This window comes from Nerophis lumbriciformis, linkage group LG05, assembly GCF_033978685.3.
Source record: "Nerophis lumbriciformis linkage group LG05, RoL_Nlum_v2.1, whole genome shotgun sequence".
NCBI classification, from domain to species: Eukaryota; Metazoa; Chordata; class Actinopteri; order Syngnathiformes; family Syngnathidae; genus Nerophis; species Nerophis lumbriciformis.
Genome location: NC_084552.2, coordinates 29,974,131 through 29,997,977, shown reverse-complemented (window position 1 = coordinate 29,997,977; position 23,847 = coordinate 29,974,131). Strand labels below are relative to the sequence as shown.

General features: G+C 38.9%; 1 protein-coding gene across 6 annotated transcripts; it reads left to right on the top strand.

Annotated features, from left to right (window-relative positions):
- The first annotated feature begins 1,316 nt into the window (after positions 1 to 1,316).
- On the top strand, positions 1,317 to 23,529 carry ccdc149a (coiled-coil domain containing 149a). Of its 6 annotated transcripts, none has more exons than XM_061960940.1 (14): positions 1,317 to 1,378; positions 1,456 to 1,517; positions 2,031 to 2,132; positions 8,133 to 8,171; positions 8,257 to 8,364; positions 8,457 to 8,573; positions 11,528 to 11,700; positions 11,786 to 11,858; positions 11,939 to 12,020; positions 16,367 to 16,511; positions 16,593 to 16,669; positions 17,010 to 17,042; positions 17,572 to 17,667; positions 22,710 to 23,529. In XM_061960940.1, coding segments are annotated over exons 1-14 (1,491 nt in total). In that variant the 5' UTR covers positions 1,317 to 1,377; the 3' UTR covers positions 23,093 to 23,529. The 6 variants fall into 6 exon arrangements, with proteins under 6 accessions (XP_061816924.1, XP_061816921.1, XP_061816920.1 ...); XM_061960937.1 differs by having other exon boundaries at positions 1,971 to 2,132; positions 22,713 to 23,529; XM_061960936.1 differs by having other exon boundaries at positions 1,971 to 2,132.
- Positions 23,530 to 23,847: the final 318 nt, after the last annotated feature.

The window sequence follows — 23,847 nt, the reverse complement described above, 5'->3', positions numbered from 1 at the left end:
GAAGAGGGGTTAGTGCGTCCGCCTCACAATACGAAGGTCCTGAGTAGTCGTGAGTTCAATCCCGGCCTCGGGATCTTTCTGTGTGGAGTTTGCATGTTCTCCCCGTGACTGCGTGGGTTCCCTCCGGGTACTCCGGCTTCCTCCCACCTCCAAAAACATGCACCTGGGGATAGGTTGATTGGCAACACTAAATTGTCCCTAGTGTGTGAATGTGAGTGTGAATGTTGTCTGTCTATCTGTGTTGGCCCTGCGATGAGGTGGCGACTTGTCCAGGGTGTACCCCGCCTTCCGCCCGATTGTAGCTGAGATAGGCTCCAGCGCCCCCCGCGACCCCGAAGGGAATAAGCGGTAGAAAATGGATGGATGGATGTTTCCATAGTAGTCCATCCATCCATTTTTTACCGCTTGTCCCTTACGGGGTCGCGGGGGGTGCTGGAGCCTATCTCAGCTCCATTCATACAAACTTTAATATACTTATGTATGTATTTAAGTTATAATTAGTAATTTTTTTTTTTACAAAATAAATGTTTCCATAGTAGTCCATCCATCTATTTCCTACTGCATGTCCCTTATGGGGTTGCGGGGGGTGCTGGAGCCTATCTCAGCTGCATTCGTACAAACTTTAATATATTTATGTATGTATTTAAGTTATAATTAGTAATTTTTTTTTTACAAAATAAATGTTTCCATTATAGTCCATCCATCTATTTTCTACCGCATGTCCCTTACAGGGTTGCGGGGGGTGCTGGAGCCTATCTCAGCTGCATTCGTACAAACTTCAATATATTTATGTATGTATTTAAGTTATAATTAGTAATTTTTTTTACAAAATAAATGTTTCCATTATAGTCCATCCATCTATTTTCTACCGCTTGTCCCTTACGGGGTTGCGGGGGGTGCTGGAGCCTATCTCAGCTGCATTCGTACAAAATTTAATATGTTTATGTATGTATTTAAGTTATAATTAGTAATTTTTTTTTTACTAAATGTTTCCATAGTAGTCCCGCCATCCATTTCTACCGCTTGTCCCTTACGGGGTCGCGGGGGGTGCTGGAGCCTATCTCAGCTGCATTCGTACAGACTTTAATATATTTATGTTTGTATTTAAGTTATAATTAGTTTTTTTTTTTTTTTACAAAATAAATGTTTCCATAGTAGTCCTAAACTCTAAATTAATTTTTTTTGTTTAAATACATTAAAAATGTTCAACGGTACGATATTCACTGTCAATTACAGCCAAAATGTAAAATAAGCAATCTTAAATGTTAAAATGTAAGACACACAGTAGTGACAAGCCGTCTGGTAGCATACAACTTTATTTTGAAAGAAACCGGAAGCAAGTGTCCTCCGCCGCTGCTTGTCGTGGCTGATTTAACAAGTGAGGCGCTCCAATTGAAGGCGAATGACTGAACAGTTTATTTTCAGTGTTTCCAAAACGTCCCATTTATTCCATAGTGGTTTGGACAATGCAGTCTGCGAAGCGGAGTGAGAGTGACTGGCAAGGGTTGGTTGGCGAGGTGAGTGTCAACGGCTGTTGTGTGGCTAACACATATGCTAACTGCTGCATTATTGTATGCTCCCTTTAACATACGGACTGTCCCCTCTTAGCGTGAACAAATGTGTTAAAATGACAAACTGTTCATTTTAATACAATAAAGCGCTATAAAGCTGGTTAAATTGGCTCAACACTCACCGGGTATTACATTTGGTACCAAACGCTACCCATTGTTGTACCTAATGCTGTGGCCACTGTATGGTAGAGGATAATGGAGCTGCAACTGTTGTGTACTTTGTCTTATCTTCCAGTATTTACACGCCTAGATGTTTACTTTTCCACTTGGTGCTAAGTAAGCACCGTGTCATTTGCACAATCACATGAGCAATATTTGTAATAATAAGAAGCACTGCATATCATTATTGATATTAATATTTATTATTTAACCTTCTCTGTGGCTTGGTGTTTGTGCTAGTTCCTGATGTGTAAACGCAAACTGGAGAGTAAAAAAGAAGCCCTCCTCATTCTGTCCAAGGAGCTGGACACCTGTCAGCAGGAACGAGACCAGTACAGGCTCATGGCCAACCAGCTCAGAGAGCGCCACCAAGGGCTCAAGAAGAAGTACAGGGAGCTCATTGTGAGTAGACTATGGGTTATGGGTTATACTTGTATAGTGCTTTTCTACCAAGGTACTCAAAGTAGGGATGTCCCGATCCAGGTTTTTGCACTTCCGATCCGATACCGATATTGTTTTTGCACTTCTGATCCGATACCGATACTGACCGATACTGGCCTATCCGAGCATGTATTGAAGTTTAAAGTTATTTAGCCTACTTAGTTGTCAGAATCATGTTGAAAAGGGTTTTAGTACTCTTGATAACAACTAGCCAGCTGAATTAGGGGAGTTTGAATAATACACAATGGTTGGTAACAAGAAACTGACCTGTTTATTCAAGGATAAACACAAAATAGACAAAATTATACATGACAAACAGAAATGGCATTATTGAACTAGGGCTGGGCGATATGGCCTTTTTTTTAATATTGAGATATTTTAAGGCCATATTGCGATACACGATATATATCTCGATATTTTGCCTTAGCCTTGAATGAACAGTTGATGCATATAATCACAGCAGTATGATGATTCTATGTGTCTACATTAAAACATTATTCTTCATACTGCATTAATATATGCTACTTTTAAACTTTAATGCAGAGACGGAAATCACAACTAAAAAAAAATCACTATTTTTTTCATACGGTGTTGATGTGGAAATGTTTGCCTTGGCATTTTGATGGTGTGGGCGTGTGGCACTGAATGGAGATAAGCGTCTCGACAGACGTTACAATATTTGAACAATGATGACGAAAACTGTTTTCTCTGTCGTGTCCGTGTGTCGAAAATTGTTATGCGCTTATTTTTTTATTTGATTTTGTGTGTGGCATAGATTTGCCGTGCGCAGAGGACGCTTGAGCAGGCGCGCACCTTAGCGGCTGCGCTAGCATCACAGCTAACGTTAGCCATGCTGCTACCTCGCTCTCTGCTGGGAGAGGACGTATACGTATGTGACGTATGACGTGACAGTATGTGACGTGTGTAAAAAGGTGCACTCGCTGTCTGTAAGAAGGAGACACAGGAAAGAGTGAGAAGAGCCTGTCGTGTACTGCCAGCAGCTAAAAGCAACTGCGTGAGAATCCACAGACCTGTGGGTGTGTTGAAGGTGTGCTGGAAAATGCGGAACGGAAATTAGGGAGCAGCAGAAAAGTGGAATGTATTATTTAAATCGGTGCGTTGGAAAAGTTTTTTTTAAACTGGATCTGGATCGGCATTTTCCCATGCCTTGCCGATACGCATTTTGTTGCAAATATCGGCGGCCGATCCGATCCAAATATCGGATCGGGACATCCCTAACTCAAAGCGCTTTGACACTATTTCCACATTCACCCATTCACACACTGATGGTGGGAGATGCCATGCAAGGCCCTAACCACGACCCATCAGGAGCAAGGGTGAAGTGTCTTGCTCAAGGACACAACGGATGTGACGAGGTTGGTAGAAAGGTGGGGATCGAGCCAGGAACCCTCAGGTTGCTGGCACGGCCACTCTCCCAACCGCGCCACGCCGTCCCCTAAGACTAAATTGTCTTAAAAAAAAACATCAACAAACCGTATGTAGTGTTTCCTTTAACAATACAATACGGTGTTAAAGGGGAACTGTACTTTTTTTTATTATTTTGTAAATGGTTCACAATAGTGTTGTCCCGATACCAGTATTGTGGTACTGATACCAAAATTATTTCGATACTTTTCGGTACTCTTCTGAATAAAGGGGACCACAGAAAAGTGGCTTTATTTTAACAAAAAATCTTACGGTACATTAAACATGTTTCTTATTGCAAGTTTGTCCTTAAATAAAATAGTGAACATACAAGACAACTTGTCTTTTATTAGTAAGTAAGCAAACAAAGGCTCCTAATTTAGCTGCTGACGTATGCAGTAACATATTGTGTCATTTTCCATTCTATTATTTTGTCAAAATTATTTAGGACAAGTGGTAAAAATTTAATTATTAATCTTGTTCATTTACTGTTAATATCTGCTTACTTTCTCTTAACATCTACACTTCTGTTCAAATGTAATAATCACTTATTGTTCTGTTATTTGATACTTTACATTAGTTTTGGATGATACGGGTGGCGGACCGGTACTTTTCAGAGGCGGTATTGTACTGAATGTGATTCATTAGTATTGCGTTACTATACTAATACCGGAATACCGTACATCCCTAGTTCATAATCATTATGAGAGACATGATGATGGATGTTATTTATTTATTTTTTTGCATTGTAAATATTAAATAAATGCGATTAAGAATTCACTTACAATAGAGCCTATAGGAGCCACGCAATTCCGCACTTGAAAAACATCCAAACACCTCCATTAGGGTTTTACTTACATGATGTAAGTACAGTATATATGTAATGTCGTAACGGGCACATTTATAATAACGTTTAATATTTACACATTTTAATAATTTTGAGCATACGTGGCACATTAATTTAAAAAACGCATCACAACGTTTATTTTTTATTTTTTCCCTCTTCATCACCGATTACTGTGCAACGTCTGCTGTCATTAGGATGCCGACTGATGGGACGTTCATAAATTCCTATTTAGGTGAAGAATGACTCATAATTCTCACAAACAAAAGGAGTGTGAGTGGGCCAAGCGTCTTTTCGTGCCGTCCTTGCCAGTTTCAGGTCCTAAATGTCTGTCAAAAGTGTACCAACTTGTCGAATATGTCTTCTATCCAGGTGAGATGCATGATTTATGATTTATAATAAACTTAAAGGGACCAAGGACGCGAGGAAGTAGCAGACCACTCGATGATGTAAACAGAGGGACACGGTTGTGATCATGATGCCGCTATAAATAGTTTGTCTGTGTTAGTGCTTTTAATAACAATATCAGTAATACTTGGTTAATATTCAAATATATTCAAATTACTTTTATTTACAAATTAGGATGCGTTAAAAAAAACATCCGTCGTGTCTTTCATAATGAGTATGAATAATAGGCAAAATTCCCAAAAATGTGCAGTTCTCCTTTAAGACATGGCTGGAATAATGGATGTAACGATAAGATAATTTTCATATCACGGTTATTGTGACTAAAATTTTCACAGTTATCTTTATTAGTACATTTTTATTGAATGTTCTCAAAAAGTACTTACACACACACTAAAATTTTGACCGAGTCTTTTTTTTAAATAACTAAAATAAATAGACCCAATGTCAGAAAAGCCACTATTTTGCATGTTTTGTGTTTTTATATTTCACTGATAGTGTTGTAGTCTTAGTAGTTTATCTGTTTTGATAACTTAGATTTCATAGTTTTAACAAATATGTAACAAATACAATCTGTTATTAATTATTTCTGGTAGGCGTTATGTCCTACTGTGTTTAGTAGGGCTGTGACTCTTCGGGCACTACACAATTCGATTTGATTTGATTCTTGGGGGTAATGATTCTATGATTAACTACCACCTCCCCACCCCCCCATAAAATAGATAAACAGCTGTGATACATATCTATATTTCTTTAAAGAAAACTGTTTTTGTTTAATACATTTCTACCCCAACATTCAATAAAGTCAAATACAAATAAGGCAAAAAGAAGTATCCCACACTTCTCTTTTCTAAAGTAAATCTGTACAGCAGATATGGGCATCTAAAGCAACATTATGATTTGCCTGAGTAGCTGGACAGATACAAAAAAAAAAAAAAAAAAAAATATATATATATATATATATATATATATATATACATATTAGAGATGCGCGGATAGGCAATTATTTCATCCGCAACCGCATCACAAAAGTCGTCAACCATCCGCCATCCACCCGAACTAACATTTAATCAAAACCGCACCCGCCCGCACCCGCCCGTTGTTATATATCTAATATAGACGATGCAAGGCATTAGTGAGGTTATAAAGCTTTTGCCTGTTAAAGAAAGGAGACTGATCCAATAAAGCAAGAGACATTCAATGCGTGCCACGCTGTCACGGCCCAGACGCACACCAGTGCGCAATCATCTGGGAGCCGCGCTGAGCGCACCTCCAAGCGCGCTCGCGCCACTCAAACTGCTGCAGGCAGCTGCGTTCTATCTTGTTTTAACATCCTGTGGCACTCTTCTGGGATCACGGCGGACGAAACTGCTCATGCTCAGGGTGTTTGTGGAGGTTCGGGGTTTTGCACAAATGTGATGCACCATGTTAGATGTCCCGGTTTTATGACTGTCGTAGACATAAACAGCGTCGCAGCTCTTGCAAATCACATAGGCAGCATTACTATCATCCTGATTTACAACCTCATAAAAACGAGTCCACGCTGAACTTTTCTGGCCTTTTTTCCCCTGGTCTTTAGTATTCCCTTTTTTAGTTTGTCGCGTACCACGTTTGCTGCCGGCGTTGCCATCTCTTTTTTTGTTCTTCTTCTGTTGTGGCGTGCTGCAGGTGCCTGCTCGTTTTTCGTATGTGGGTAACAACATTTAACTATGTATATATATTTCCGAATTGGTTTAACTGCCACCCGCCTGAATCTATTTAAAATCTTTTTTTTTTTTATTTCAACCGCCCGACCCGACCCCCGGATAAAATCTATTTTTTTTTTATTTCAACCGCCCGACCCGCGGATAATCCGCGGACTCCGCGGTTGTGTCCGCAAACCGCGCATCTCTAATACATATACATGTATATATATATATATATATACATATACATATACATGTATGTGTATATATGTTTATATATACAGTATATGTATGTACTGTATATATATCTATGTATGTACATATGTATGTACAGTACAGGCCAAAAGTTTGGACACACCTTCTCATTCACAACACAACTGATGGTCCCAACCCCATTGATAAAGCAAGAAATTCCACTAATCAACCCTGATAAGGCACACCTGTGAAGTGAAAACCATTTCAGGTGACTACTTCTTGAAGCTCATCGAGAGAATGCCAAGTGTGCAGAGCAGTAATCAGAGCAAAGGGTGGCTATTTTGAAGAAACTAGAATATAAAACATGTTTTCAGTTATTTTATCTTTTTTGTTAAGTACATAACTCCACATGTGTTTATTCATAGTTGTGATGCCTTCGGTGACAATCTACAATGTAAATAGTCATGAAAATAAAGACAACGCATTGAATGAGAAGGTGTGTCCAAACTTTTGGCCTGTACTGTATATGTATGTATGTACTGTATGTATATATGTACTGTATAAATGTATGCATGTATATATATGTATGTGTATATATAAATGTGTTTATATATATATGCATATACAGTATGTGTGTGTGTATATATGCGTATATGTGTGTATATATGTACAGTATATATGCGTAGATATGTATTTATATGTTTGTATGTATATATGTACAGTATATAAATGTGATCAAGAATTCGCTTACAATAGAGCCTATAGGAGCCACGCACATACATACACATACATATGTGTATGTATGTATATACAGTACATGTATATACAGTATGTATATACAATATGTACAGTATGTATATACAGTATGTACAGTATATGTATAGCTGTATATATGTACTGTATGTATATATATGTATACACTGTATATGTTGTATATATGTGTATTTATGTAAAGGTGTATATGTATATATGTATGTTTATGTATATACTGTAAATGTGTATGTATTTATGTACATAGATATTTACATACACATCCATAATGTACATATATAGATAGGTATATATATATATATATATATATATATATATATATACTTTTACACATATATGTTTATATATGAATTTCAAACCCAAAGTTTGAAATTCATTAACTAACTCGAGCAGTAATTCTACTCAATAATTTTATCTTTGACTCCTCAAGCGTCTTATGTTCTTATATAATTTAAAATCTATAAGTGTCTTGCTTCAACAACTAATCATGCCTAAAATCTTGAAAATACATTATTTAGAGTACCTTTCAAAATCAAACTATCAAAGGAGGTTTCAAGGTGTCAGAATTATTTGAAAAATCAGCAGAGATCTTGCTATGTCACAGTCGCATTAATGGTGTCATTTTGTACTATTTAGGAAGGTGACCCATCTTTACCTCCTGAAAAACGCAACCAGGTACAATTCCCCGAAATCTGGCGATCCTTCATGCCTTCCTTGCATGCTTCCCTTGTTGAGTTTTTTGTTGTTGTCACCTGGTCAGGTGAACCTTGCCCAGCTGCTGAGAGACTCCAGGGACCAAGCGAAGAAGCTGACAGAGGAGGTGAAGGAGCTGACTCAGCAATTGCTAGAGGCTCATGGGGACAACAAGGTGAGATGAGGCATCCATTTAATACCCACAGTTTTCTTTGGTATAAACAGGAAGCGCTGCCTTCCTTATCCTCTGTTTTTTTCATCATGTAGCTCCTGCGAATGACTATCACGCGACAGAGGCTAGGAGATGATGAGGTTGGCGCCCGCCACTTCCCCGCCCACGAACGGGAAGACTTAGTTCGCCGGCTGGAGCGAGCAGGCCTTCAGGTACATTTTGATGTTGTCAATCATTTAATCACCATTTATTTATACAGCTCTCAATCACAAGTGCCTCAAAGGGCTTCACAAACCACAACAACATCCCCTGATCTGAAACTACATTTGGGCAATCAAAGACTCAAAAGCCCGAACTGGGAAAAATAAGAAACCTTGGGAAGGGAACCCCTTCCAGGGTGACCATCTGCAAAAGGATGCCCAGTGGGTACAATTATTGAATTGTTAAATTAGTAAATAATGTGTGAGTCCAGTCCATCGGTAAGCGAACAGATGGTTGTATGGTGTAGGGGGATCTTCATCACAAGCTGGTTCACCCTGAGTCACAACTTGGATCAGCTAGCACGTCACCCAGACTGGTAGCTCTCCACAAATTACCTGTGACCACTTGGAATGGGAGGGGAGACAGAGCAGAATAAAAGAAGCGGCAGGTCAACTGATCTAAACAGGATCTATCCAAAAGCTAGAGTATATCAAATTAGTTTAAAGTTGGGACGTAAATGCTGCTTCTGAGGGAGCATCTCTAGCTGTTACCGGTAGGTACTGTAGCCGAATAGAAAACGCTCTAGAACCTGCAGACTTTTATGGGGCTCTGGGAATCACTAATAAACAAGCGTTCTTAGAACGCAGATTTCAGGACGGAACATACGGCACATTGTATAATATTTTGTATGTAAAGAACACAACCTTAAAATCGCACCTGTGGGGTACTGGAAGCCAGTGCAGGTGGGCCAGTATAGGCGTAATATGATCCAATTCAGGGTTTCCCCTAGATTGCCAAGATACTTCTAGCGGTGGGGGCGTGGTCACCATGATGTCATCAAATAATCTGCATAAGTTTCTATGATGATATGATTTTTTTATAAGGTTAAAATTAAATGTGTATTTACATTTACAAACAAATCTGTTATTTAGTATCAGCATATATGCTTAATATATCGTTTTGCTATATTTTCAAATGTTGCTGCTTATTGTAAAATGTACTTTGTTAAAACAAATTGTGTCTTAAGACTTTTAATGACTTTTTCTCTATTAAAAACGACTAGCAACAAATCTAGCATCTTGTCTTTTTGCGGTGTTACTATAGAATAAGCTTGTTTTTATGTCCCCGACAAAAGAGGCAAGCTGCAGTGAGCATAACGTCACACTAGCTTCACGCGCTTGCTCCAGTTGGACTTTCTTTCCTTAAAAGCCGCCACTGGCCTCTTAATATTTGCACATTTTGTACATCGCCGTCCGCGTGTATATCTGGGATATATTAAAGTTACGTCCACAATAGGGCTGCAACTAACAACTAATTTGATAATCGCTTAATCTGTCGATTATTACTTTGATTAATCGACAATTAATCGATAAAAGAGACAAACAACATTTCTATCCTTTCCAGTATTTTATTGGAAAAAAAACAGCTACTGGCACCATACTGGCACCATACTTATTTTGATTATTGTTTCTCAGCTGTTTGTAAATGTTGCAGTTTATAAATAAAGGTTTATAAAAAAAAAAAAAAAAAATAGCCTCTGCGCATGCGCATAGCATAGATCCAACGAATCGATTACTAAATTAATCGCTAACTATTTTTATAATCGATTTTAATCGATTTAATCGATTTGTTGTTGCAGCCCTAGTCCACATGTTGACTATGCTCCAGACAATCGCATGGATCTTGTTTGCTTCATAACATCATCTGGTTTTGGTGGCCAAACTTATGGCACAAAACTATTCAATAGTGCACAGATAATAGGCTATGAACTGTACATCCATTTATACTGTAACGACCTGCTGTTGGTAATGTTTTATGTTCATGTAATTTAGATTTGATGTTGATTTTTACCCATGATCGCAAACATACACCGCTAGTTTAGAAGGAGGTCAGAGTCTAAGTTAGATTCAAGCAGAGGATACATGAACCAGTGGCATATTATAATAATATAATGGATGTATAATTAATAATTATTATAATTGATTATTAAGAGTTCCGCGACCCCAAAGGGGAATAAGCGGTAGAAAATGGATGGATGGATTATTAAGAGTTAAACTCCTACCTTGTTTACGTTTGTGACAACCTCCTTAAGGGTTTTTAATTATTTAGAAATATCAAGCAGCTAAAATGCGGCAAACATCAATAAGTGTGGAGTGTTTTGCATTTTTTCCATCATCCCTTGTAATGGATTTAAATGGGGGTCATTTTTTTATTTTTATGTTGATTGGACATTTTTTATTATATCCGCAACATTCACTGAGCAGGTTGTGTTATGTGTGACCATATTGTTGAATTTTTGTAATGGTTGATTTTTTTTTTTAGGTAAGGTTGTTTGGATTGGGTCATATAAGTAATTGCTGCACTTCAGGTGCTCGAAAATACTATTAATGGCAGAGTTTCTTTTGTTGGCCACAAGATAGTGACAAAATGGCAGCAGTCAGTCAACTGGAAAGTTTGCGGGCCGAAGTTTGGACACCCCTGGATTAAAGTATATTTGCATTTTCTCCATCCAGGGTCCCAGTATTCTGGATGTTCTGTTAATCAGCATCTATTCTGCATATTCATGAAAAAAGATACGCCAAAGGATTGCACTGCTTATTTTTCTCACTTACAGTAAAAGACACAATCCTCTGCGCACAAGTTCACTAGCTCAGCTTTGCGTGTGCTATCAAGTTTAAAGACAAGCAAAAATTTAGTAGAACAGGCCCCACGTGTTACATTGTATTTTGTATCATATTATCATTTAAATAGCTAGAACGCCATTTATCACTGTTATGGCATGTTGCATATTGTATTGTTAAAACACCCTAAATATTGTATTGTTTAATTGGAAATTTTGTAGTGAAAACTATAGTGTCATACATCTAGTAATTTTTTTTTTAATCAAATATTGTACAATAGAACATATAGCATAAATTGTACTGTAAATGGTATTGAAAATTCTTGCATATTTCATGAATAATAGATGGAGGAGATGGAGCACAATGTGAAGGCTCTGACGGACGAGCTCCAGGACGTGAAGGCGGAGCGCGTCGTCTACAGGGAAAAAGCAGAGCGCCTCAACATTGAGCTCAACCACATTCTTGGCAACCGAGAAGCACGTATCATCGACATAGACGCCCTCTGCATGGAAAACAGGTGAACAAAATGCAACCATCTCTCTCTCGCTCTCATTCATTTATTTTTTTTCCTCATTTTGATTTTCCCTTTTTGCTCTGGGAAGGTATTTGCATGAGCGTTTCAAACAACTACAGGAGGAGGTGAACCTGCTGAAATCAAACATCATGAAGTACAAGGTAAAGGCTAATTTAAAGGCTTGGCAACAAATTAAGCAAAAACACTAAATTGCACCAAAATATTGCAAATTCTGTTGCAGTCTGCATTAGAGAGAAGGAAAAACTCCAGCAACTATGGAAAATCTAACAGTCCACTCACAGGTGTTCTCTCGGCCAAACAAGGTCAGTGGCTCGTCAGTTTCTATTGCTTTATTTACCGTATTGACACAGATAAGACGACCCAAATATAAAATGACTCAACAAAATCAAAGACAAAATAGACTAAAATAAATCTCTAGAATAAAAGGCTACCTATTTTCTGCATTTTTCCTAGGGAAAAAAAGTTGATCATGAATATGGCAACCTGACAATTTCAAAGAAAATAAAGGTATAATTGATTATAAGATGACCCGTTCATTGGACTTTTTTTTCTCGGGGAAAAAAGACAACCCGCAATATAGACATTGCAGCAAAATCAGAGGCAAAAATAGATCAAATTAATAATTTTCTACAACAGGGTCACCAGCGTTTTGGAAGCCGAGGGCTAATTTATGGGTACTGAGTAATACCAAGGACTACCTGTTTGCTATCTGTCTGTGTATGCAATAACCTACAAGGCTAATTGTTTATTATTTTATTAGAGAAGTATGCTGCCATCCAAATATAAAATAGCAACTTCTGGGATGTGTGACATTATAGCGGCGGTTTCAATAAAGTTGACAACTATGAGCGTTGGCGAGACTAGTGAACACAGCATCTAAAGTTGAACCTGTCAACAAGAGGTAGTGGTTCCCTTCTGCCACAAGGCGTCCATAGCGTCTTATAACTCGCTTTTGTCCTTAAATTATGAGTCAATCGGATCGTCCACAATATCCTGGTTGACGTGGTTCCCAAGGTGGTGTGCGTTCTGGAACTGTTGGTGAGGAGGCTAAGGAAAAAACATTCATGAATTTTGGTTCTTTTATGAATTTATTATGGTCTACTGAAAATGTGACCAAATCTGCTGGGTCAAAAGTATACATACAGGAATGTTAATATTTGGTTACATGTCCCTTGGCAAGTTTCACTGCAATAAGGCACTTTCGGTAGCCATCCACAAGCTTCTCATGGCAAGTTTCGAGTTGAATTTTTGACCACTCTTCTTGACAAAATTGGTGCAGTTCAGCTAAATGTATTGGTTTTCTGACATGGACTTGTTTCTTCAGCATTGTCCACACATTAAAGTCAGGACTTTGGGAAGGCCATTCTAAAACCTTACTTGTAGCCTGATTTAACCATTCCTTCACCACTTTTGACATGTTTTTGGGGTCATTGTCCTGTTGGAACACCCAACTGCGCCCAAGACCCAACCTCCGGGCTGATGATTTTAGGTTGTCCCGAAGAATTTGGAGGTAATCCTCCTTTTTCATTGTCCCATTTACTCTGTAAAGCACCAGTTCCACTGACATCACATGGACAAAGATACGACCTTCTGGAGGAAAGTTCTGTTGTCAGATGAAACAAAAATTTTGCTGTTTGGCCACAATACCCAGCAATATGTTTGGAGGAGAAAAGGTGAGGCCTTTAATCCCAGGAACACCATTCCTACCATCAAGCATGGTGGTGGTAGTATTATGCTCTGGGTCTGTTTTGCTGCCAATGCAACTGGTGCTTTACAAAGAGTAAATGGGACAATGAAAAAAGAGGATTACCTCCAAATTCTTCAGGACTACCTAAAATCATCAGCCCAGAGGTTGGGTCGTGGGCGCAGTTGGGTGTTCCAACAGAACGATGACCCCAAACACACGTCTAAAGTGGTAAAGGAATGGCTAAATCCGGATAGAATTAAGGTTTTAGAATGGCCTTCCCAAAGTCCTGACTGTGGACAATGCTGAAGAAACGAGTACATGTCAGAAAACCAACAAATTTAGCTGAACTGTACCAATTTTGTCAAGAGGAGTGGTCAAAAATTGAACCAGAAGCTTGTGGATGGCTACCAAAAGCTCCTTATTGCAGTGAAACTTGCCAAGAGACATGTAACCAAATATTAACATTGCTGTATGTATACTTTTGACCCAGCAGATTTGGTCACATTTTCAGTAGACTCATAATAAATTCATAAAAGAACCAAACTTCATGAATGTTTTTTGTGACCAACAAGTATGTGCTCCAATCACTCTATCACAAAAAAATTAGAGTTGTAGAAATGATTGGAAACTCAAGACAGCAATGACATTATGTTCTTTACGAGTGTATGTAAACTTTTGACCACGACTGTATATATATATATATATATGTATATATGTATATATATATATATATATACACATAATTTACACACACATTGTATACATTTTTTTATTTTCTCATTACAAGTATGATTCAAAGGAACAGCAACACAATAAAATTCAATTTTAGTTGCAACTCCCTGTTAAGTATGCTATATAACAGGCTTGCTAAATATTAATTGCGTGCTATTTTTATGCTTGACTCAAGTTAGTCACAAAAATAGCTTCCACAGGACTCCCGAGCTCTTATATTTTCATTACAGGAGTTTTCTAAAGTAAGTTTTTCTGAGTAAGTCTTCCTTCATTAGCTTTCATTTGCCTATGTACTGAAGTGGCACATTCTCTTAAAGAGACAGTAGTGTCCTAACCAAAAGCAACAATAAATTTGAAATAATTAAATATTGTCACAGTGCTTTTAACTAATAACTATGAATGTAACAGAATAACTTCAATTAACTTTATCTCTATCCTTATGACTGACTCAAGAATGCATTTATTTATGATCCAAAAATGCAAAAAGTGTAATTTGGCTCCCACAACCATTTTACACTTCATCCAGGATAGGCTCCTTGTGCGAGTGGCTGGTGTAATCTTGTTCACATGTCTAATTCTATCCTCATTCATCCAGGTCATTTTATTCCCACAGAATTGAATCCATCCCAAGTGGACTGTTCGATTGTCTTAGAATAAGTTTGGTCTCTCATTTAATCAGGCTTTGTCAGTTCATGCCTTAGATTGGTCAGATTTAGTTCGTTTACAGTCATGTTGCACCCAAACAGTGTCATTATTTTTGCTCTATTGCGCTTTGTAGGCTTGTTAAATTATGCTGCAAAACTGAAATGGATTTTTTGGATGTGTCTTTGTTTCATCCCAATCGCAGCGTCACCATATCTATATTTTACCGTTATCGTGAACTATACGTCACATAACGTATGGTATCATGAGGTGCCCTACAGACGAAAATGAAGGCAAAATTATTAAATTTCCATAATATAAGAGAACATGGGTAATTTTCTGACTTTTTTAATAAGGATACCCTGAATATAAGACATCCTGATAAAAGACTGAATAAATACATCTTTAGAACAGAAGTCTTCAACACGGGTCCGTTTCCCCCAGGGATTCTACAGAGGTACAGCAAGGGTGTCGTGAAATTTTTCGTATTTTTAATTTTTACCTTTACCCTCCCATTTTTCCACAATTTTAAATGTCTTTAAATTAACATTGACAATAATCTAACACACTAAAGTCTAGTTTACAAATGACATAGACATGACCACGCTACTCACTGTATACATTGATTGATTGATTGAAACTTTTATTAGTAGATTGCACAGTACAGTACATATTCCGTACAATTGACCACTAAATGGTAACACCCGAATAAGTTTTTCAACTTGTTTAAGTCGGGGTCCACGTTAATCAATTCATGGTGCACCTCGCAAACTTAGAATAAAAACATGAATAAATAATTAGATTATTATGTTCATGTTAGCATTTGAAATAGCTAGCAATTTGCGTTTCATTGGTGCCTTGCATTAACCTCGAACGTTGGAAGTCGGAGCTGGGAATGGCGTCACAGCCAAGCTATGAGCGTTCCAGTTACGGGGTATGAAATCAAGATGGCCACATCCACAAAAGTTATTCTTTTGTTTGCCTTATCGGAATACGAACAACTTCCGGACAAATGTGCGCTCGTTCTACAGCCTTCAAACACGGTGGATAGAAAGGAAACGCCTATACAGCGCATGAAACAACTACATTTATGATACTGTAACCATTTATAAACCGCCAACAATACATCGTAAATGGCTGATATAGTGCGACATAAACGAGGCAGAAGTGCAAATAACAGATATTAAAGAAGCTTCCATTATTGTTTACTGTCAGAGCAGCAGTCTTTGAAAGCCATCTCGGGAGTGGTGAGGACTCTGCGACTTTCCAAGTAGGACGTTTTCAACATTCAACTAAAAACTCGAATATTTGACGAGGAACTTGAAAATTTCGCCTTAGAACTCAGGAATTCCGACTTTCCAGTACAAATGGAACCTACCTTTATTGCCAGCTAGCTATTGGCGGTGCTTTTTGGTATTATTCTCAAATATTTTGGTGCAGCACAATAAAAAAGTATGTTTAAAACCAGGTTAATTTAAAACACAATCACGTACAGGATATATCTCTTTATCAGTTTAGGGGTACTTCAAAACATGGAAGACCCCTGCTCTACAACATAAGACGACCCCTGTTTGTTCCCTCTTGTAGTCCAGGCGATGCTCTTGGAAGAGCATGGCTGCAGCCTCCCCGCCACACCGCAGTCCATTTCCGACCTGAAGTCCCTGGCCACGGCGCTGCTCGAGACCATCCATGAGAAGAACCTGGTCATCCAACACCAACGCCACACCAACAGGTGACTAAAGCATCTCCAGTCTCCTGGTCTAAACTGGTTCCAAAGCAAACACTACATAGATCTGCTCTATTTGCTCGGCAGGATACTGGGAAACAGAGTAGCAGATTTGGAAAGAAAGCTGAAGACGCTGGAGGTCGCCGGGTTTTGGAGTCTACCAGGTGTGTTGTAAAACTGAAATCACATTTAGCACCTTAATCTACGAAAACGTAATTGGGGAAAAAAATGCTTTCACGAACAAACTACACACATTTCCGCTTGTTCTGTGTATTGTTTTTTTTTACATATTTTACAATATATTGTAATTTTTTGGACTCCCTAACAAATCTCACATATTATATTATGATCCTTACGGTATCACTATATCTTGCCAGGTTTTTGAGTTGTCTAAATGCAAATTTCTGCCTTGTAAATACCCTTTTTTTTTTTACACACAAGCATGATCCATTTTGGGCATAATAGTGTGTTTGTATTTTTCTTTCCCCTACGGCTGCATCTCAGGCCTGACCTACCGCATATCCATTGGGATCGGGAGTATGTATGTCTTCTATCCTCTTTGTCTTAGCCCCTCGCCCCATCTCATCAACTGTAGTTTCCATCTTCTCCACTGAAGGGAGATGTTGCACTGCCTTACGAGGCCTGTCGGCGATGGCGCGCCATCATTCTCAGCGCCATAAAACTGACAAGCATCCATTACTGAAAATGATTGCCCACATTACAAACACATTTAGGAGAATGTGCCCGTTATTAGGGGATTTGTAGGCCACCACCGCAGAGAGCGAGGTGTGTGGGATGATGCTTATTTAACAGGTATTTGTTTTGAGTGAAAACCAAATGATTGATGGAGCACTTCCAACATCACCCTCACCCTCATGGTCCTCCTTTTTTCTTTTTTTTTTCTACTCAACCGTGAATGTTCCAAAACGGTTTGATGGGCACATTTTGGGCTATTTGTGAGTGTGTTTGTGTGTAGCATATGGTGTCAGGCTGAGAGGCTAATGAAGACGGATCACAGGGAAGTGAGGCTTTGGTTGTGGCGTCACCCACATTGTCATTTTTGCAGGGACTCGGGACGATGTCGTGCCGAATGAAAACCTCCCGCTGGAGCTTTGTCCAACCCGGGTGTCAACGTCAGGGAAGCAGCAGCGTCCACCCAAAGGTAACTAGTGCGTAACTTTTGATTAGCAAGCTAGTTAGTTAAACATCCACTATATCAGGAGTGTCAAACTCCATCACACAGGGAGCCAAAATTTAAAGCACACTTTAGTTCGTGGACCTAACAGGATTTATTGACCCCCGAGAACCCCACCCCTGCCCTGTTCGTCCGATTGCATTATGTCGTAACAAAACATCCATATTGTTCCCTGAACTCTGTGAAAGTGTGCGCTGATTTTAGCGCACACTAAACGTTACTCCTCTATATATATATACACACACACATATATATATATATATACTGTATGTATGTGTGTGTGTATGTATGTGTATATATATATATATATATATATATATATATATATATATATATATATATATACACACACACATATACATATATTATATATACACACACACACATATATATATTATATATACACACACACACATATATATATATACACACGCACACACACACACACACACATATATATATATATATATATATATATATATATATATATATGTATATACAAACCCCGTTTCCATATGAGTTGGGAAATTGTGTTGGATGTAAATATAAACGGAATACAATGATTTGCAAATCATTTTCAACACATAATCAGTCGAATATGCTACAAAGACAACATATTTGATGTTCAAACTGATAAACATTTTTTTGGGGGGAAATAATCATTAACTTTGGAATTTGATGCCAGCAACGCGTGACAAAGAAGTTGGTAAAGGTGGCAATAAATACTGATAAAGTTAAGGAATGCTCATCAAACACTTATTTGGAACATCCCACAGGTGAACAGGCAAATTGGGAACAGGTGGGTGCCATGATTGGGTATAAAAGTAGATTCCATGAAATGCTCAGTCATTCACAAACAAGGATGGGGCGAGGGTCACCACTTTGTCAACAAATGCGTGAGCAAATTGTTGAACAGTTTAAGAAAAACCTTTCTCAACTAGATATTGCAAGGAATTTAGGGATTTCACCATCAACAGTCCGTAATATCATCAAAGGGTTCAGAGAATCTAGAGAAATCACTGCACGTAAGCAGCTAAGCCCGTGACCTTCGATCCCTCAGGCTGTACTGCATCAACAAGCGACATCAGTGTGTAAAGGATATCACCACATGGGCTCAGGAACACTTCAGAAACCCACTGTCAGTAACTACAGTTGGTCGCTACATCTGTAAGTGCAAGTTAAAACTCTCCTATACAAGGCGAAAACCGTTTATCAACAACACCCAGGAACGCCGTCGGCTTCGCTGGGCCTGAGCTCATCTAAGATGGACTGATACAAAGTGGAAAAGTGTTCTGTGGTCTGACGAGTCCACATTTCAAATTGTTTTTGGAAACTGTGGACGTCGTGTCCTCCGGACCAAAGAGGAAAAGAACCATCCGGATTGTTATGGGCGCAAAGTTGAAAAGCCAGCATCTGTGATGGTTTGGGGTGTATTAGTGCCCAATACATGGGTAACTTACACATCTGTGAAGGCGCCATTAATGCTGAAAGGTACATACAGGTTTTGGAGCAATATATGTTGCCTTCCAAGCAACGTTACCATGGACGCCCCTGCTTATTTCAGCAAAACAATGCCAAACCACGTGTTACATCAACATGGCTTCATAGTAAAAGAGTGCGGGTACTAGACTGGCCTGCCTGTAGTCCAGACCTGTCTCCCATTGAACATGTGTGGCGCATTATGAAGCCTAAAATACCACAACGTAGACCCCCAGACTGTTGAACACCTTAAGCTGTACATCAAGCAAGAATGGGAAATAATTCCACCTGAGAAGCTTAAAAAATGTGTCTCCTCAGTTCCCAAACGTTTACTGAGTGTTGTTAAAAGGAAAGACCACGTAACACAGTGGTGAACATGCCCTTTCCCAACTACTTTGGCACGTGTTGCAGCCATGAAATTCTAAGTTACCGTATTTTTCAGAGTATAAGTCGCACCGGAGTATAAGTCGCACCTGCCGAAAATGCATAGTAAAAAAGGAAAAAAGCATATATAAGTTGCACTGGAGCCCGGCCAAACTATGAAAAAAAACTGCGACTTATAGTCCAAAAAATACGGTAATTATTATTTGCAAAAAAAAAAAAAAGTTTATGAGTTTGAACATCAAATATCTTGTCTTTGTAGTGCATTCAATTGAATATGGGTTGAAAAGGATTTGCAAATCATTGTATTCCGTTTATATTTACATCTAACACAATTTCCCAACTCATATGGAAACGAGGTTTGTATATATATACATATATATATATATATATATATATATATACAAAGTATATATATACCAACAAAATGATTTGCAAATTATTGTATTCCGTTTATATTTACATCTAACACAATTTCCCAAATCATATGGAAACGGGGTTTGTATATATATATATATATATATATATATATATATATATATATATATACTTACTTATATATACATATATATATATACACACACACACACACACACACACACACACACACACACATACAGCCCGGCCATCGGCCAAATTCTGTAAAAAAAAGTATTATTTGCGGAGTGATTTTGATTCTCATTTCTTCCTGGCCTGTAGTTTGACATCTGTGCTGTAATGTCTATGACATCAGCGTTCTGCTGTTTTTAGGAATCGGTTTGTCACGCCTGAACTTTGAACTAAACTCACTGGCCGGTCTGATGCCAGTCGCCAGTTCAATAGCCCTGTCAAAAAGACTCTCCTTTACCTGAGTCTCTTTTCCGTTAAGTCCCTTTTCATTGGTGCCACAAATGTCATGGCATTTTCAAAATGTGCAACAAATTCTCGCCCGCTGACATTCACAAACTGTTGAGTGTGAAATGTGTGTCCATAAATATGGAATGCCTGAAATGGCCACATTCTCATCCTGCATGGCGCATTTATGAAAGTCTTTAACCTTTTTGTTTTGTGTGTGTCCACAAATATGGATCCGTGATGCCCCAAAGTGCGGGTAATATCTGGCAAAGAAGTTGAAGCAGGACTAAGCGATTGCTGTCGTGGCGTCACACTCGCCTGACGCTTTCTTGTCAGTGTCACCGCGGCTATATTTACACTGTTGGCATGAAGGCGCTTCAGTCACGTTCGGAAAAAATTACGCATTCAATTGGGATAACTCACGTTTAAGGCCAGTGGCCATTTTGCATTAGGGCACAGGTGTCAAACTCAAGGCCCGGGAACCAAATCTAGGCCGCCACATATGTTATGTGGCCTGTGAAATCCTGGCAATAATATGTAATCGTTCTTTCATTTTTTACACTTGACAGAAAATTTAAAATTAATCTTTTCCAAGTCAATAATGCGAACACGTTTGTTACTGGACACTTTTTATTTCGCTTCTGCCTTGGAGCTTTTGTAAGTAATACGCAATTATAATTGTTTAATACTTGTGTACATTGACAAATGTGCCATTTCAGACTACAATGTTGTTTAGTTAAGGACACGTATTTCGTATGTCTAGATGTGTGCTATTGTGTGCTTAGCTGTTGTGTAGCTGCTAGCTCCTTGTCGCCTATAGCCCACATTGTTTACCTTTTGTAAACGACTTCACTAAAATACAAGAGAATACAAACCTTGTGTTCTTATTGGAGCCGTCCAGTTTTTGCACATATAAAGGACGGAAAATATATGCGACATTTTACATGCAAGCTGTTATCAACCAATACTCGTTTTTTTGCTGATATCAGATTGGGACACCCCCAACTTCAATATCCTTGACTTGTACTTTCAAACCCATCAGAAATCAATTCAATAAATTACACATTTACATTCATATAAAGTATATTTCCAGTTACAAACGGCTCTCCAAGGGCAGCCATAATTGCAATGTGGCCCTCAATGAAAACAAGTTTGACACACCTGCATTAGGGGCCAAGGGCAGCTGTTTTTATATACCTTTTATAGCGATCCAATTGAGAAGGAGCTGTTTATAAATATTAGGATAAATTGGGGCTGAGCGATATATTGATATACTCGATATATCGCGGGTTTGTCTCTGTGCGATATAGAAAATGACTATATCGTGATATTCGAGTATATGTTCTCACACAGTTGCTTTTAGCTGCGGGGCATTAAACTGCATGCGTTTCTCACTCTTTCCTATCTCTCCTTCTCACAGAGACATAAAAATCAAGCGCAGCTTCTTACATACGTCACATACTGTCACGTGAGCAACGTCACACGCTCCCGCGGAGCAGACAGAGAGCGACATGGTAACGTTAGCTGTGATGCTAACAGCTAGCGGTGCGGTGCGAGTGGTAATACGAGAGAAAGAAGGTGCGAATCTGGTAACAAATGGAGGAATAATTAATTCCCAAGAAAAACAGCACTGCGTCCATCGTCTGACGGTGGTTTGGCTTCAAGTGGGAATATGTCTTTACATGTCAACATCTCTGTTCGCTGCCACACCAACTAAATGCCGAAGCAACTATTTCCACATCAACACCGTAGGACATATACTATTTGATATGCAGCTCATTTTTATGTGACACTTATTGAATGATCTTGTGTGTCATCATGCACAAAAGTGCACTTATAGCTTGTTTTAAAATGTCTCTGACAATCTTGCACTTTCTGTTTTGGAAATGACATGAATGTTTGTGCCACTGCTTAATAACTGTTTAATAAATACAGTTTTGCTAAATTGACTTAGTTGTGATTTCCCTCTCTGCATGAAAGTTTAAAAGTAGCATATATTAATGCAGTATTAACAAGAATGTTTTAATGTAGACACATAGAATCATCATACTCCTGTGTTTATATGTATCAAGTGTTCATTCAAGGCGAAGGCAAAATATCGAGATATATATCGTGTATCGCGATATGGCCTAAAAAATATCGAGATATTAAAAAAAGGCCATATCGCCCAGCCCTATGATAAATACAGTGAAATCTATTATATTTTGATAAAATATACAATTCAATTATGGAAGTAATTATAATTAATGACACAAAAAAAAGAACCACATTATGCATTCTTACATTTACCAACTCTTGTGTTTTCTTCCTCCAAGTAGCATCAGACGACACACGCTCCCATGAATCACTGTGGAAGCACCACTCCGTCGCCAGCATCCATCTTGGCGCAGATGGCGCCGAAAATCAAGCGGCACAGATAAATGGGATCGAAGTGACCGCAGGTGGAGACACGAGAACACCTCTGGACGGGGAGGAAGCGCGCAGTCCGGTGGAGGAGGCGGGGCGGGAGGTGAACGGTGCCGGGGAGGCGGAGGAGGACCTGGCTTCATTGGTGGAGGAGGGAGAGGAGGCGGCATTGGCGTTGAACGTTTCTCCTGATGAATCGCACCACACTTGGCTGACAGTCCAACACGAGTCGGACTACAACTCCCAGGAGGCACTTGGATTAGAATTGAAGGAGTCATTGTCCATCCAGTGACACATGTCAGGACTTGGCATGATTGTATCAAAGATCACAGGGAAAGAGAGGCTGCTCTCTTTCGTCTCCGTGAAGCCTTTCTCTCCCTGCATCCCAATTGTTGACTCTACTTCTCTTTGAGGGATGCTTAAGAAATTTGTCCCCCCACCGTTTAGATGTGCCTTAATATAGCCTCACCATTCACAAACTCCATCTTTAGGATTTTCGCAACAGTAATGTGTCCCTATAGTCCTTTTATGAGCACCAAACATGAGAAAAATCTGCCTTCTACCGCATTTGTTTGCTCGACTGTTGAAAGAAGACAAGCTAAAACGGTCAATGTTAAAATCTAGGCTTCGCTACACATCTTAAACTAGAGATGTGAGAGCTGTAAGTTTGATCATTAGAACTTAGCATGATGTTGCTGTTAAAATGTGAGTACTGTTTACATAGCTATATGCTAGTGTCGCCGATGTCTGTGTCCTCCTGTTCCGCTTATTATGTGGATTTTGGACAGCACTCTTTTCTTTAAACTCAGTGACCAACACAAAGATATGGGACCTAAACTTTTGTCGATAACAGCTGGCCTCTCCACGCCAACACAACTGCCTACGCGGCACAACTGGCTGTTTTTAATCCCAAAGGTGAACGATGGGAGCAGACCGCTATTTGGCACAGAGGCCCCCCCCCTAGGAGTCTTAACACCAGATGGGATTGTGGATTAATGAAGTTGTAAAAAGGATACTGCACCTTTGCATGCTTTATAGAAAGATTTG